This window comes from Cololabis saira, chromosome 11 (genome assembly GCF_033807715.1).
Source record: "Cololabis saira isolate AMF1-May2022 chromosome 11, fColSai1.1, whole genome shotgun sequence".
Taxonomy (NCBI): domain Eukaryota; kingdom Metazoa; phylum Chordata; class Actinopteri; order Beloniformes; family Belonidae; genus Cololabis; species Cololabis saira.
In genome coordinates this window covers 19224349-19238940 of record NC_084597.1, presented here as the reverse complement: position 1 = coordinate 19238940, position 14592 = coordinate 19224349, and the positions used below count along the sequence as shown (strand labels likewise).

The window sequence follows — 14592 nt, the reverse complement described above, 5'->3', positions numbered from 1 at the left end:
ACTTATCCAACTGTCATACAGTTGTTATTCATTACTGCTAATGTGATACAGATTACTTATTGTTCACTTTATTCACAGTAATTTATCCTGTCATACAGTTGTTCATTACTGCTACTGTGATACAGATTACTTATTGTTTATAATAATGTATGGGATAACTGCTGTCACTATGCAAATGACAAAGTTCAATAATTTTTCTATTTTCTGAAAGGTGTGTAAATAAAAGTCTGTCTTGTTTTGCACAAATGTCTTTATTTTAAACACACACAAAAACAACTGTACAGGAAAAAATGGAACAAAAAAAAACAATATCAAAATATTTGCAGTAATCCTCATAAAGGTTCCATTCTACAGAAGACGGCGAACCAGAGCGCCCAAGCTGCCAGAGCACAAACTGGCGATATGTATATATGCATATATATATGATATATATGCTGCGTGTCGGTTCTGTCTTTGGGGGGGTTCAAACTCTGATGAGGTAGAGGTAGAGGTGTTCTCAGGAACAGCAGATTCCTAATAAAACAAGAGACAGAATTGTTATGATACAAATGTAATTGTAGAGTTCTATGTTCAATAAGAATCAAAATTAGAATGTTTTCACATACAGGGGATTTGTCTTTGGTTTTTGGTAATTCTAAAATTACTGACAATATCAACAACAGACACATAGAATAATAATAGTGCTCATAAAATTGTGTAATTCGCAATGAAGGAGCTTTATAAAATAATACAATTGGATAGAATTACAGCACTAGAGGAAAGAATGCAATGCAAAGAAAATGTATAGAACATTTCTAGTATTTTTCCTGAGAACTGTAAAATTGTGCAGGACTGATCTGCAAAATATAAGGAAAGGGAATTCAGTTATTCACAGGTTATAAAGTATTTTTTTATTTTGTTAGTAAGTATGTTGGACTACTAATTTATGACAAAGTCCCTCTAAAAAACGTGACAGGAAAAATAACTTCACTAATAAAACCAAGTTGAACTTAGTGATTTTCAACATCGTCATATTATATTGTTTAGCCAAATATAGATACATTACCTCTTCATTATCCATCCTGCAAACGACCGCTGAAAACAGAAAAGTAGTTTTGAAAGTCCATCCTGTCTTCTCTCAAAACAAATGCACGCGACGGGGACAGGATCTTTCTGGCGGTACGCGCTGGTGCTCATGGGAAATGTAGTTCTTTCTGGTAAAGCACTACCGCTTTTGTCCAAAGGAGCCGCCAAACTCAACAAAACCTGAAAGTTACATTGTGCTGCTTTAAAGTATTTGCTATCCACAAATAATCAGCATAGAGGAAGGTTTGAATTGTGACATGAAGAAAAATAGGTATTTTACACTGGAGCTCTTTCGACACTGGCTTCAAAGAGACTGTCTTTGTCCTGCTGTGGTGTCCCGTGTTGAAGTACGAAGGCAGAAGAACTGCAGTTGATGCGCCGCTGGTTTAGAGCAGCATTGGTTGCCTTGGAGCTGAATGGGTGTTTCTACGTAAGAGCGAGTGGCGTGTTGACTCCACTTGGGCTCTGCGAATCCCTGAAGCGGTGGTTTCATGGCAACGTCCAACATGACATTTGTCATTTGCAGCATTGTATACTTAATCCACAGCGCATCCCATTTTGTGAGAGTTTGTATTTTATCTTGTATTTGGGTGCAGAATCCCTCCATCAGGGGCATGCAGGTCTGCAGAAGCTCCTCCCAGTGGCTCCAGGTGAAAGGTCACCTTTTGTAATCTGATTCATGTTGAGTATTTTTATGCATAAATATTTGCAGTATCAGATAAAAGCTTGCAAGGTAAAGGTCGTGGACAGTGTCTGTGATTCAACGTTTGGGTCTTCAGTCAGGAGCTTCTACAGATCTGCCAAAACATGGCTGGAGATCTTTCCTGCCCACAACTATAACCATCTGCAGTTACTGCGACTCAAAGTCCCAGCAGGGATTAATGAGGCATTATTGATTTGAACTGAGCGTGCTCAGAGAGGGCATGTCATGTGACTGAGAGGCGAAATAGCAATTTGGATCATACAAACCCAATTATTGCTTTTTTATTTATTTTCACATACCAGAGCAGAGCAGTCAGCCGACTTTTTACTACTTTGGCGGATCTGGGGGGCTGTTTCTTCTGTTTGCCTGTCGGTACGCTGGTCAAAGCAGTCACGTGATGGTCTGAGGGGTGCTAGGACCAGAGCACATGTCCTGTTATCCTGAAAGATTCTTTCTCTTCCTGCGACAACTTACTTAAATATGTCCTTTTTAATTGAGCTTTTTAGGTAGATTTACGTCTTATTAGAGTGTTACAGTCTAATGAAAGTCTGTCAAATTAACGGCATCTAAGGGGATGAATGCGGTTAAGCTGGTGTCACTGTGGTGTTGGTGAGAAGAGGAAACGTTTGGTTATTGCCCATTCCTCTCTGTTGTCCGGGCCTGCTGACACTTCAGCTGGTATTTGGTTAAACGGCTTTGACACGTGCACTGCTGCTGGTAGGCAGGACAATTTAAGGAGAAAAAAGGGAAGGCCTGATGACAACATAGGAGTTTGTGCAGCTGTTTTACCGTGATGGATCTATTATCCAGCCATTACAAGATAAATGATCGATCTCTCCCATCCTTCCCCTCCCTGCACCTTCTGCAAAATTGAAATGAGAACAGAAAGGAAGAGCAGGGGGGGAGGTACTATGATTAGGTGCTAGGTGAGATACCCATTAATTTAAGAGAAGAGGGAGGAAGGAAGAAGAGACTACGGGAGAAGCGAGCGGCGGGAAGATCGGCCGACCCCGCGCTGGGCCATCAATCAAAAAGGCGCGCGTTGTCTCTGACGTGATGACCCAGCACTCTCTGCCTCTCTGGCACCTTAATTAGAATTCATAGCAAAATAGATGCAAGGAAACGGTTGGGGCCCTTCATAATTTTATAGGAAATTTATTGTTATTAGAAGAACCATTTGCTTAGTGTGATTTTTCCATTACCAGCTTGTCACGCAGGGTAGATAATATGGTGGCGGCAGAGGAAGGGGGGAGGGAGGACGTGTGTGAACTCCATAGATTGGGGTGTCAGTTTTGTTGATGGTGCATGTAGTTTACCTTGGAGCCGTGTCTAATGGGGGAAGTTGGTAAAGAATGCACAAAGCCTTGTAGCAGGACCTACACGCTCAAAAGCAGAGCTGCATGTAATAGCTCTGGAGATGAGTTAACCCCTGAGAGTACAACCCCGCCGCCAAGATACAGTAACATAAATGTAGAACAACGTTTGGTTCATAGACACTGATTCTGGAGCAGTACACTGCTAATTTCCACTAATATGCCACTTAAAGGGAAGGTAAGAATTCTACTTCATTTATAACCCAGAATAGTTTTCGCCACATTGATCGAATTGACTATAAAAACTTAAGACAGACTGGGGGGGAGAAGCGTGCGCTACAAAACATAGCAGTCGCAGTGTGGGAGGAGCTTAGGAGAGTTTATGATGGTGTGCGTTTTCTCCAGGAGCATTGGAGAGAAGGGGAGGGATGAGCTAGTGCTCCGTGTGTTGTTGATACTACGTCATCCAGAAATAACTTACCCCGCCTTTAAACTTTGACATCCTTAACTCGCCTGTAATTGAGGGTTTTTTTTTGTTTTGTTTTAACTGATTGCTTTTGATTAAGAAAGCAAACTATGTTATCTAAGGTAAAATTAGCTGTTTTGCTCTGATAAGTTTTCTTATATTTGGGAACCTATTCTTTCTTTTGTTAATTCTTTGGCATCCTTGGAAGATTAATTTAATCTGATTTAACTTAATTACAGAGAAGTATGATATTGCTAACCATGTCTCTTTTTTTTTTTAGGGTTCCTCTTATGTCAGTTTATTTAAATTTTTATTTATCTTATTTATTTATTTATTTATTTATTTATTTATTTTTTTTTTGTTGCTGCTGTTTTGCGTGTCCTGTATTTTAGTTTATTACTTTATTTTTCCTATTATTATTGTCTTCAGTCAGAGTTTGATTGGTAATCGGTACTTACTTTGGGACCTGTTTATAATTACGTATTTTGCAGTGTGTGTGTGTTTTGGGGTGTTTGTTATGTTAAGTTTTGCGTCCTTATTTACTTTATTATTTTTTTTAATTTAGTTTATTTATTTATTTATTTTTTGAGTGTGTATGGTAAAATATAAAACGGGGTATTCTGTCGAACCCTTTAAAAGAAATGTTTATTGTGTAATATAATTTACATAGATTACCCAATAAAGAAACATGTTAAAAAAAAAAAAAAAATTAGCTGTTTAGAAAGCTAAGTAATAATAATAATTTTTTTTTAAACTTTACTTTTTGACACTAATAAGTTTTAGGATATTTTTCGTCACTGAAAAGCCAAGAATGCCTATCTTTTGTAATAAGCTGCCGTTCTTGGATAGAAATCTAAATTCTCAAATGTTACTCAATATTTGAGTATATCTCTAATATATATATATTAGATGGTTGTAGATATGATGTAGATTTGACATTTTACACATGATTAAAATGTCTATAACATGTGGACTGCTGTTTCTTTTAAACATCATCTGGATGCAGCTTCGGTATACTAAAAGTAACGCTGAGGAACTTTTTTTAACTCTACTCACAAGGCTTATTTTTGCAATTTCTGCTCTAAAAGGACATACCTAATTCAAAATGAGCTAATCTCAGCAAATACAATGTGTGTCTGAGTAAATTTGGTATCAAAATAAAGAAGAATATACCAGAGTATCGTTTTACCAGAGCACAGGATCTGAAAATGCAACACAACAAATATATATCTAAAAAAAAGATTAACAAGTAAACATCTGTTGAAATTCATGCAGTAGAAACTTTAAAACTCTAGAAATCCATTCTGTAAAATGTCACCTTTTTATTTAGATCGAGACTGATGTGTGTGGTTACATATGTGTGTATATGTGACATAACATGCTGGAATGGTTGTGAATCTGGACGGATGGATGGATTATTCTTGTATTTTTATGCTCCTGGTGCTGTCATATAATTATTAGCTGTTGATAAGATTCCAGTATTTGATTCTGTATCAGATACATCTTTGGATCAGAATCGATTCAAAGTACAGTTTTCTTTGTACAGGAACACACACACACACACAATCAATGCAGACTCTTGTCGGTGCTGACGGGTAACGGCGTCGGATTCCCACTGGACCACTAGTGGCCAGGAGGCTTTAATTGGGAGGACTTGATTCTGCTCCATTTCCATTTTTCTTCTCCACCTCGCCTGCCTGTGACATTGCGTTTGCATATTAATACACCACCGTGTCACTCAGTTGTTCTCAGTGAGTTAGCGAGGCAACAGGTGGTTTGATGGTGGTGGTGGGGGGCAGGCAACAGCCAAATGAGTTTTTTACCTTCTAAGAATAAAACAGTTGATAAATGACTTTCAACTGTTATTTCCTTCTCTCCTTCTTTCATGTCACTGCAGCATTTATGTTTGAGGTAAACCTTCTTAGTAATTGAATTCTTTCACTTAAAGCATTTGATTGAACTTAAAATTTGAAGTGCCGGCTTTGTAATTATCAAGCAACTACTTTGAGGACTGATTATGTTGTAAGAAGAGTTGTAAATTGACACTGCGTTTACTAAATTTACAGTTATAGTACAAGCTGAAATTAAGGTTATGTGTGTTTTTTTTATTTATTCTTCTAACGTCTGTAAATCACGGCTTGTTTAAGAAATTAAGCATTTGTTCAATTTGACTGAAAAAGGAAAAAAAAATGCTGCAAATCAGTGCAACCTCCATTAACTCGTGCATTTACAGCTGACAGAAGTAAATTAAAACGTAAGAACGCTGGTTCCTCTCTCCACCCTTCCTGCAGCTGGTGGCCGGCAGCGTCGTGATGGCCTTCGAGGAAGTCTGCCCGGATCGCATCGACCTGATCCACAAGAACTACAGGAAGCTGTGCAACCTGCTGGTGGACGTGGAGGAGTGGGGTCAGGTGGTTATCATCTCCATGCTGACGCGATACGCCAGGACTCAATTCGTCAGTCCTTGGAAGGAGGTGAGGTGCTCGTTACTGCAGAAACTAAAACGATACTAAACCTCTGCTTCCTTAAAGGGAAAGTTCGGTTTTTTACAACCTGGACCTTATTTCTGGCATTTCTTATGGTTGTATACTCACCCAGAGGTGTTTGGTGTCATTTGGAGTCCTTCGGAAGATATTAGGAGTTTTTTGCGAGCCACTTCTCCATATAACAGTAGTGAACGGGGGCACCGCCGGACACAGACGATGCAGCGTCTAAATAACACATGATTGCCGCGAAACTCTTCATTTCTTTTATGAATCACTAGATCTGCTTCCAGGACCTGTTGTAACATTGTGGCGCTGTCTGTGTAATAAATAAAATAAATAAATCAGTTTGTAAACAAGACCTCTGAACTGCATGACGTCATCTCTGTGCACGCACTCTGTCCTCCGTTCAGTGAGCTCTTCAGCCGTATACTCTGGCTCAAAACGGTAAGGACGTCCATCATATTCAAAGTCGTCGTCCACAACCTCAGAATTTGACAAATATTCAGACATGTTTCAAATAACTAACAGTAAACTAACAGTAGCGAACTCCAGCTGTACACAGAGCTGTGTCTGGGACGCGTGCACAGAGATGACGTCATGAGTTCAGAGGTCTTGTTTACAAACGGATTTATTTATTTTATTTATTACACAGACAGCGCCACAATGTTACAACAGGTCCTGGAAGCAGATCTAGTGATTCATAAAAGAAATGAAGAGTTTCGCGGCAATCATGTGTTATTTAGACGCTGCATCGTCTGTGTCCCGCTGTGCCCCGTTCACTACCGTTATATGGAGAAGTGGCTCGCAAAAAACTCCTAATATCTTCCGAAGGACTCCAAATGACATCAAACACCTCTGGGTGAGTATACGACCATAAAAAATGCCAGAAATAAGGTCCAGGTTGTAAAAAACCGAACTTCCCTTTAAACTGGATCAGTAATTCAAACATCAGGCTCTGCTGTTCCTTCAACGCCATTTGTGTTCCAGGATGCCGTGTTTGATGAGAACAGCGAGGGTGTGTTCTACAACTCTGACTCTGAGGATAAGAAAGATCAGGACGAGACAAAACCCTACATCATGGATCCGGATCACCGGCTGCTGTTGAGGAACACCAAGCCCCTACTGCAGAGCAGGAACACTGCTGTGAGTGAGCAGACGTTTTAAAACACGGACGTCTAGTGAAACTACTTGAAGTTTGTTTGTGGAGATGTTGCGGCTGGCTTTAGAAAACTTTTTGGAGCAACTGAAGTTTTGCTTCGACATGAAATGGGGGCGAGACTGAATCAGGTCATGCAGCACTGGGAGAAATTTGATGGTGTTAAGAAACAGCATCTGAAGCCCCGCCCCCATCTGGCTTTCAGGGCGAGTCCACTAAAAGTGTAATACCACTGGTGGACACAAGAGGCAGACTCACAGACGTACTGTGTTTGGCTCCAGTTGAGTCCCTCTTAAAAGGAACCCTAGTTATTAAGACTTGTAGTCCCTAATTAGCCAAAATTGTTCTCTTATACTAAAATATGTTGTTAGAAACACATAAAATAATCTAATTGCTTTAAAAATCTACAATGTTTATCACATATTTTGACCTGCGGGAGGCAAATAGGCAAGAACATCTTTATTTAATTTAATGACGCCAGATCTGGCTGGGGTTTTTATTGTAGCATCAGCTATCTGCTAGTTGAAACGTGTGGTCGGTTAGTCTATCTGAGTTTTATGGTGTTTTTATAGTTCATGCTTTATGGTGCTGTACTTTTTTTTTTTTTTTTAACTTTTTTGTAGGTGCGCCGTCACCTTAATGTTTTTAGCTGCATTTTTATCTCTGTTTCTGTTGCGCCGTCACCTGTTTAGCTGTGTTTTCATCTGTTTCTGGGTGTCAAAACAGTGTAGGGGGCCTAGCAGGTGCCACCGTCTGACGTCACTACCCAGAATGCATTGCGGTGTAAACAACAATGGCGACCTAGTTAAATTATAAAGTGGAGTAAAGAGTTAAATTATATTTTCAAATTTTATAAAAACAAAGACATCAAAAAGGTTTTTTATATCAAATTGTTATAATTGATACCAACATTTATCTTTTAAGACCTACATGTCTTAATAGCCAGGGTTCCTTTTAAAAACTGACAAAAGCTGACTTCTTTGTGCTGTTTTAAACTTCTCGTTTATATTTATTCTTTACAGTGAATAGCAAAGTACACATAAACTATGACTGCAGCCTGATGTTTCTAAGTATACACAACCATAACGAGTATAAGTGATGCAGCACTTATTCTGAGTTGATTTTGGCGTATGGGAGATGTGGCAAAGTCAGAGATTAGGTCAGCTGTTGAAATAAAACACTACGAGCCCACTCTGACTTGCACATTCATGCTGTGGGGGGCTCTGGAGGCTTTGGATAAACAGTTTAGTGGGTTTAGAATAGATTTGAACCACTTCAAAGGAGAAGTGCGGTCATACTTCCGTATCGTAGCAGAAAGGACGATTTGTGTTGAGAAGTGCATTTTTCAATCAGCAAATCACCTTGTGATTCTACCATGAACCCAAAACCTTTGGGGGAAACTCACAAATGCAGCCGTGCAGGTGTTGCTTCTAAAACGCTGTCTGTGGGTAACTTGATATTGCATGGAGGGCGGAGCTAAACTGCAGCAAAACCCGACCATGACACTTCTGCTCCCGCGGACAGAGGCAAACTGCAGGCGACATATGCCAATGAGAAATATAATTTTATATATATATATATATATATAAATAATGCCAGAATAAAGCAGGTAGCGTCCGTACGATTCCACCTATATGTATCAAACAGCAGTTACTGAAGTTACTGAATAAATATTTTGCAAAAATGATTTTCAATCAGACTTCAGACTTTTATTGTCATTATACGAGGCACACAACGAAATTAAAGCAGCATGGAGTAGTGTTTTCCTTCAAAATAAACAGTAAACAAGTAGAATAAGTATAAAATAAATTGGTACAAAATAAAATAGAATACACTCTGTATTCAGTATATATACTAGGGGTGTAACAATATATCGTGCCACGAAATTTTGCGATACAGAAACGTCACAATACGTGTCGTGGAGGTGACAAAGTGTATCACGATATTGGGTTATTAATATTAATCTATTGTGTTGACTAGTAACGCGCATCCGACCGCGACCGCGCCTCGACCCGCGGACCAAAATCTTACTCCGCTCAGAAGAAAGTAGTACCTTTTTGTGGTCCCGTTTTGAGCTCTGAACTTTTACTAATGTAAGGCTGGTGTAGAGTTAAGCCTTACCTTATTAAATTAAACCTTTTTCAGGTCGTGAGTAGGATAAACACGCGGGCAACTTCTGCTGAGCTCCAGTGTACTTTAATGTCCCCTGAACAGTGTAGGATTTTAGAACCTCAACACAGCACCTAGTGCTGTATCACTCCGCCCAATCTAAAACAGACTAATCACTACAGATAAACTGACTAGTGTAATTATAGTCCCTGATTTACATCAGAATATAAAGAATATATTTATAAAATAATGAACCCTGAATTACCAAAATAACCTTCTTAACAAAAATAAATCTCCTCTTACACTTATAAGGTGAGCATGAATCAATCTTTTTTATGACGTAAAATTGTATGTATTTATTTACTTTTATTTATTTATTTAATTTTAGTTGTTAAATTAGAAAGAAAAAAGTCAAATCATACATGAGAGAAACTATTCAGTTTGTGGCAAAATATTTTTACTTGTATGAAACTGAAGATGCATAATGCAAACCTGACATTTACTTTTAGTTCAGTTTGTGGAAAATGGTTGGCCTGGCTTTCTCTTTAAAACTTAAACAGTCATAAAGCATTACAAACTGTAACAATAGGCCAAACACACAGCATTGTTTTGTATTTTGTGTCTTTCAAATAAAAGACAATTTTTTCCAGTCATATGTTCTTCATTCAAGGTTGTTAAAAAAATACTGCTATAATATCGTATCGTATCGTTATCGTGACCTCAGTATCGTGTATCGTACCGTATCGTGAGATTAGTGTATCGTTACACCCCTAATATATACGTAAAATGTATTTGAGTATCATATATATATATATATATATATATATATATATATATATATATATATATATCTCATACAATCATGAGTATATGTCAATAGAATCAGTAAATGTGTTTTTTTTTAATCTTTAAACCTTGGAAAATCAATAAAACTTGTAATTTTTCAATAAACCTGTTGTAGAAGTGGAAGGACGGACCTGCATGCACTTTCTCAGCAGTAACGCCATCACAAGATGCATTTTCTTACAAATGCAACATAGACCAGACTATCACAGCCCCCCCCCCCCCAACCAGACTGGAAAAAAGGAAAATAATTTGAGCGCAGATCTCCATCATTCAGGAGCCTCAAGGTCTCCGTCGCTGTGTAGCAGCGGGAGGAAAAATGCTCCCAAATGAAAGTGTTGATTAAAATGTGACACGCTGTGTCTTTAGACGGGACAGCGCGGCGACATCCTCTGTCTTCATAGACGCCTGAAACGATGGACACACATCCCTCCGCTATTTAAAGCTCCGCTGAAAGATTTACGGCGCAGCGTCATGAGTGTCTTTGTAGAAACCCTCAGAAAGGCTTTTTATTTCAGCGCAGCGATGCACCGATGCTACTTTTAAAAGTAATAACGCTTTGGAGCAGAGGTCTTCACTTCAGGTGTTGAAGAAATATAAGAATTGTGAAGTTTCTTCACGATAGGAAATAAGAAGAAGAATCAAAACGCGTTTTCAATGAACTACACTGTAAAAGTTTGTTTTGTGTGTTTTAGGTTGTGATGGCTGTCGCTCAGCTCTACTGGCATCTCGCCCCTAAACACGAAGTCAGCATCGTCACCAAGTCGCTGGTTCGACTCTTGAGAAGCCATAGGTAAAGATGAATCAAATGAAACGCACGTTGGTGGTGCCTTTGCTGCCTGGTGAGCTCTGAATGAAGGACTTCTCCTCCAACAGGGAGGTGCAGTACGTTGTGCTGCAGAACATCGCCACCATCTCCATTCAGAGGAAGGTGAGGATGCCCCGCGGAGGCAGGTGAAGACGTTTTGTGTTTTTGTATTCGGTCCAATGATGTGAGTTTTCTCTAAACAGGGGATGTTTGAGCCGTACATGAAGAGCTTCTACGTGAGATCCACTGATGCCACTCACATAAAAACACTAAAGGTAAATGTGCATTTGTGTATTCCAACAGATCAACGAATGGCCTGGAATGAGTATGTACAACTAGGGGTGGGTATTGGGAAGGACCTCACGATACGATACGCATCACGATACTTGAGCCACGATACGATACACATTGCGATATCCCGATTATGCGATATCCCGATTATTATATTCTACATAGTTCACCGAAAAATTTAAAAATGCATTACACATCTTAAAATCCAAGTTGTATATATGTACATCAGATGATAGTGATGGATCTTAAAATCCGAGTTGCACGTTCATCAGATTATAGTGACAATTCATGGGACAAACTGAGTCAAAACAATGTTTTATTATAACTATACAAGCTAAAGTTACAACATATTTGTATATGTTTTTCATATTATTTACATCATATGAAATTAACATTAAATTTAGTATGAGGTTGCTTTAATTATGTGGCAAATGATAATAAACACAAGAAAGATGGGTACTAAAACCAAGGACAGGCACAGTGATCAGTCAGTATAGATATAAATCCATAAATAAATAAACCTCTGTCCATTATTTTTCATTTTTTAAGGACAGGCAATTGTGTTATATAAAAAATAAATTATAAAATTAAATAAAACCTGAGCTCAGCGTAGGGCCCTCCCAGGGTTGGTAGAGAGTGGCAATGCCCAGGACTGTCAATTAGGTAGGAGCACTGGGTGATAGAATGGGGAAAAAGATCGGGGATAAAAAATATTTAAAAAAAAATATATAAAAAAAAAAAAAAATCGATATTCAAATTTTGAATATCGATATTGAATCGGCTGGAAAAGTATCGCGATATATTGCCATATCAATATTTTTGCCCACCCCTATGTACAACTATACTAGAGGAAATAAAGCTCCAGCTTATGGTATCATTCATTTCATTTATGTGACAACAAACGACCTTGAATCTGAACTCTTGACACTACAACCATTTAATGGATGAACGGAGGGATGGATGGATGGATGGATGGACGAATGGTTAGACGGATGGATGGATGGATGAATGGAAGGACGGACGGACGGACACATGGATGGATGGATGGATTGATTGATTCTTTATAGTCTTTCAGCAGCCCTTCACTTGTTGGATGTTACGAACATAGAACATCACAAATAATCACAATCAAAAAACAGCACCAGGATATGAAGTCGTTCACCTGAGACCCAGTTGGTGCGGTGCGCAGTTAAAAAGAATCAAGAATTTAAATCGCCGGTATAAATAGAAATGGTTCAAGAAAAAAAGGACAAGACAAAAAAAATTATTAAAAACCCCAGAACGAGACGAGGTGAAGCGACAGTATGGCGATGCAGCACGACGAAACTCAGAATGGGCTGACGTGTTTTTGTCTTTTTTCGGGGGCAGTCGGGTGTTGATGAGTCAGGGGGAAAGAAACTGGAATCTGAAGGTGTGTGTCTGGTGGTGGTCTGGGTACTCCAGAACCTTCTGCCAGATGGGAGGAGGCGGGACCATCCGTACCAGCGGCGGTGGGGATCCTTTACCTTGCTGCTTGTGGGAGAGGGGCCAAACTGTCCACGAGAATGAAAAGATTGAAAAGATATTTGACAGGAACGTATGGAAATGAATTAGAATAACCAGTAAAATCCTGTCCTATTCGTTTTAAGCATTTCCTCGTTTGCCGTAATTGTCACAGATGCCGAGATTGCCCTGAAGACCTGACGGTCCAGGAGGAGCAAAGTTGATCACCATTGTTCTTGTTTTTCTTCTCAGTTGGAGATCCTGACAAATCTGGGCAATGAAGCAAACATCTCCACCATTCTGAGGGAGTTCCAGGTCTGTTTTTAATGCCTTGATGCAGCATGGACCAGCTTCACTGTTCTTAACGTGTGTTTAATCTAATTTCAGACCTACGTGAAGAGTCAGGACAAGGCTTTCGCTGCTGCTACCATTCAGGCCATCGGCAGGTGCGCCACCAACATCTCGGAGGTGACGGACACGTGCTTGAACGGTCTGGTGTTGCTGCTTTCCAACAGAGACGGTAAATGACCCCGCCTGTGTGCAGATTAATGCAGGTGCACCTTCTCCTCTGTGCCCGGGGCATCGCCGCTGATCGGTTTTGTGAGAACTCGTTTTGTCTCTTCAGAGACCGTTGTGGCGGAGAGCGTGGTCGTCATCAAGAAGCTGCTTCAGACTCAGCCCACCCAGCACAGCGAGATCATCAAACACATGGCCAAGCTCTTCGACAACATCACTGTATTTAAATCTTCTTTGTATCCGTTTTTGTCGTGCAGCGTCAGGAGATGGAGATGGGCCAGTAGTAGGGATGGGCGGTATGGACTAAAAAATGTATCACGATAATCTCTGGCATTTATCCCGATAACGATAAAAATGACGATAAAAAAATACCAATTCAACTCCATCTTTGTAACTATAAATCTATCTCGCTCTCAGATCCGCCATGTTTGTTACACAAAAACGTCATCAACGGGAATTTATCATTCCTTTCTTTCTTTCTTTCTTTCTTTCTTTCTTTCTTTCTTTCTTTCTTTCTTTCTTTCTTTCTTTCTTTCTTTCTTTCTTTCTTTCTTTCTTTCTTTCTTTCTTTCTTTCTTTCTTTCTTTCTTTCTTTCTTTCTTTCTTTCTTTCTTTCTTTCTTTCTTTCTTTCTGGCTCATTTCCTTCCTTCCTTCCTTCCTTTCTTTCTTTCTTCCTTCCTTCCTTTCTTTCTTTCTTTCTTTCTGGCTCATTTCCTTCCTTCCTTCCTTCCTTTCTTTCTTTCTTCCTTCCTTCCTTTCTTTCTTTCTTTCTTTCTTTCTGGCGCATTTCCTTTCTTTCTTTCTTTCTTTCTTTCTTTCTTTCTTTCTTTCTTTCTTTCTTTCTTTCTTTCTTTCTTTCTGGCTCATTTCCTTCCTTCCTTCCTTCCTTCCTTCCTTCCTTCCTTCCATAAATCAGTTTTACACAAAAACTTCATCAATGGGAATTTATCATTTTTACCGCGAGATGACAAATTCTTATTGTGAGGAATTTTTTTGACGGTATATCGTGAACGGTAAAATATCGCCCATTCCTAGCCAGTAGAGATGCTCCGTTTATCTGCTTCTTCTGCTCACACCTGCAGGTTCCTATGGCGCGGGCCAGCATCCTGTGGCTGATAGGGGAGTACTGCGAGAGGGTGCCAAAGATTGCACCTGATGTTCTCCGAAAGATGGCAAAAAGTTTCACTGCGGAGGAGGACATAGTCAAGCTCCAGATTGTCAATCTGGCAGCCAAACTCTACCTGACCAACTCCAAGCAGGTACAGTACATGAACTTCTCAGTAGGAGTAAAAGCGCTGCAGGACTCTTACCGCACGCAGCTTCATCTTGGAGAAACTTCACAGCTCTGCAGCT

General features: G+C 39.4%; 1 protein-coding gene across 2 annotated transcripts in view; it reads left to right on the top strand.

Annotated features, from left to right (window-relative positions):
• ap3b1a (adaptor related protein complex 3 subunit beta 1a) overlaps positions 1-14592 on the top strand; it is a 104046-nt gene that overhangs the window by 35969 nt on the left and 53485 nt on the right. For both annotated transcript variants that reach the window (XM_061733910.1, XM_061733909.1), the window contains exons 7-15: positions 5839-6021; positions 7021-7176; positions 10837-10934; positions 11018-11072; positions 11153-11224; positions 12975-13037; positions 13110-13242; positions 13348-13457; positions 14322-14498. In XM_061733910.1, the coding sequence (XP_061589894.1) occupies positions 5839-6021; positions 7021-7176; positions 10837-10934; positions 11018-11072; positions 11153-11224; positions 12975-13037; positions 13110-13242; positions 13348-13457; positions 14322-14498 (1047 nt within the window). The remainder of the gene's footprint in view (positions 1-5838; positions 6022-7020; positions 7177-10836; positions 10935-11017; positions 11073-11152; positions 11225-12974; positions 13038-13109; positions 13243-13347; positions 13458-14321; positions 14499-14592) is intronic.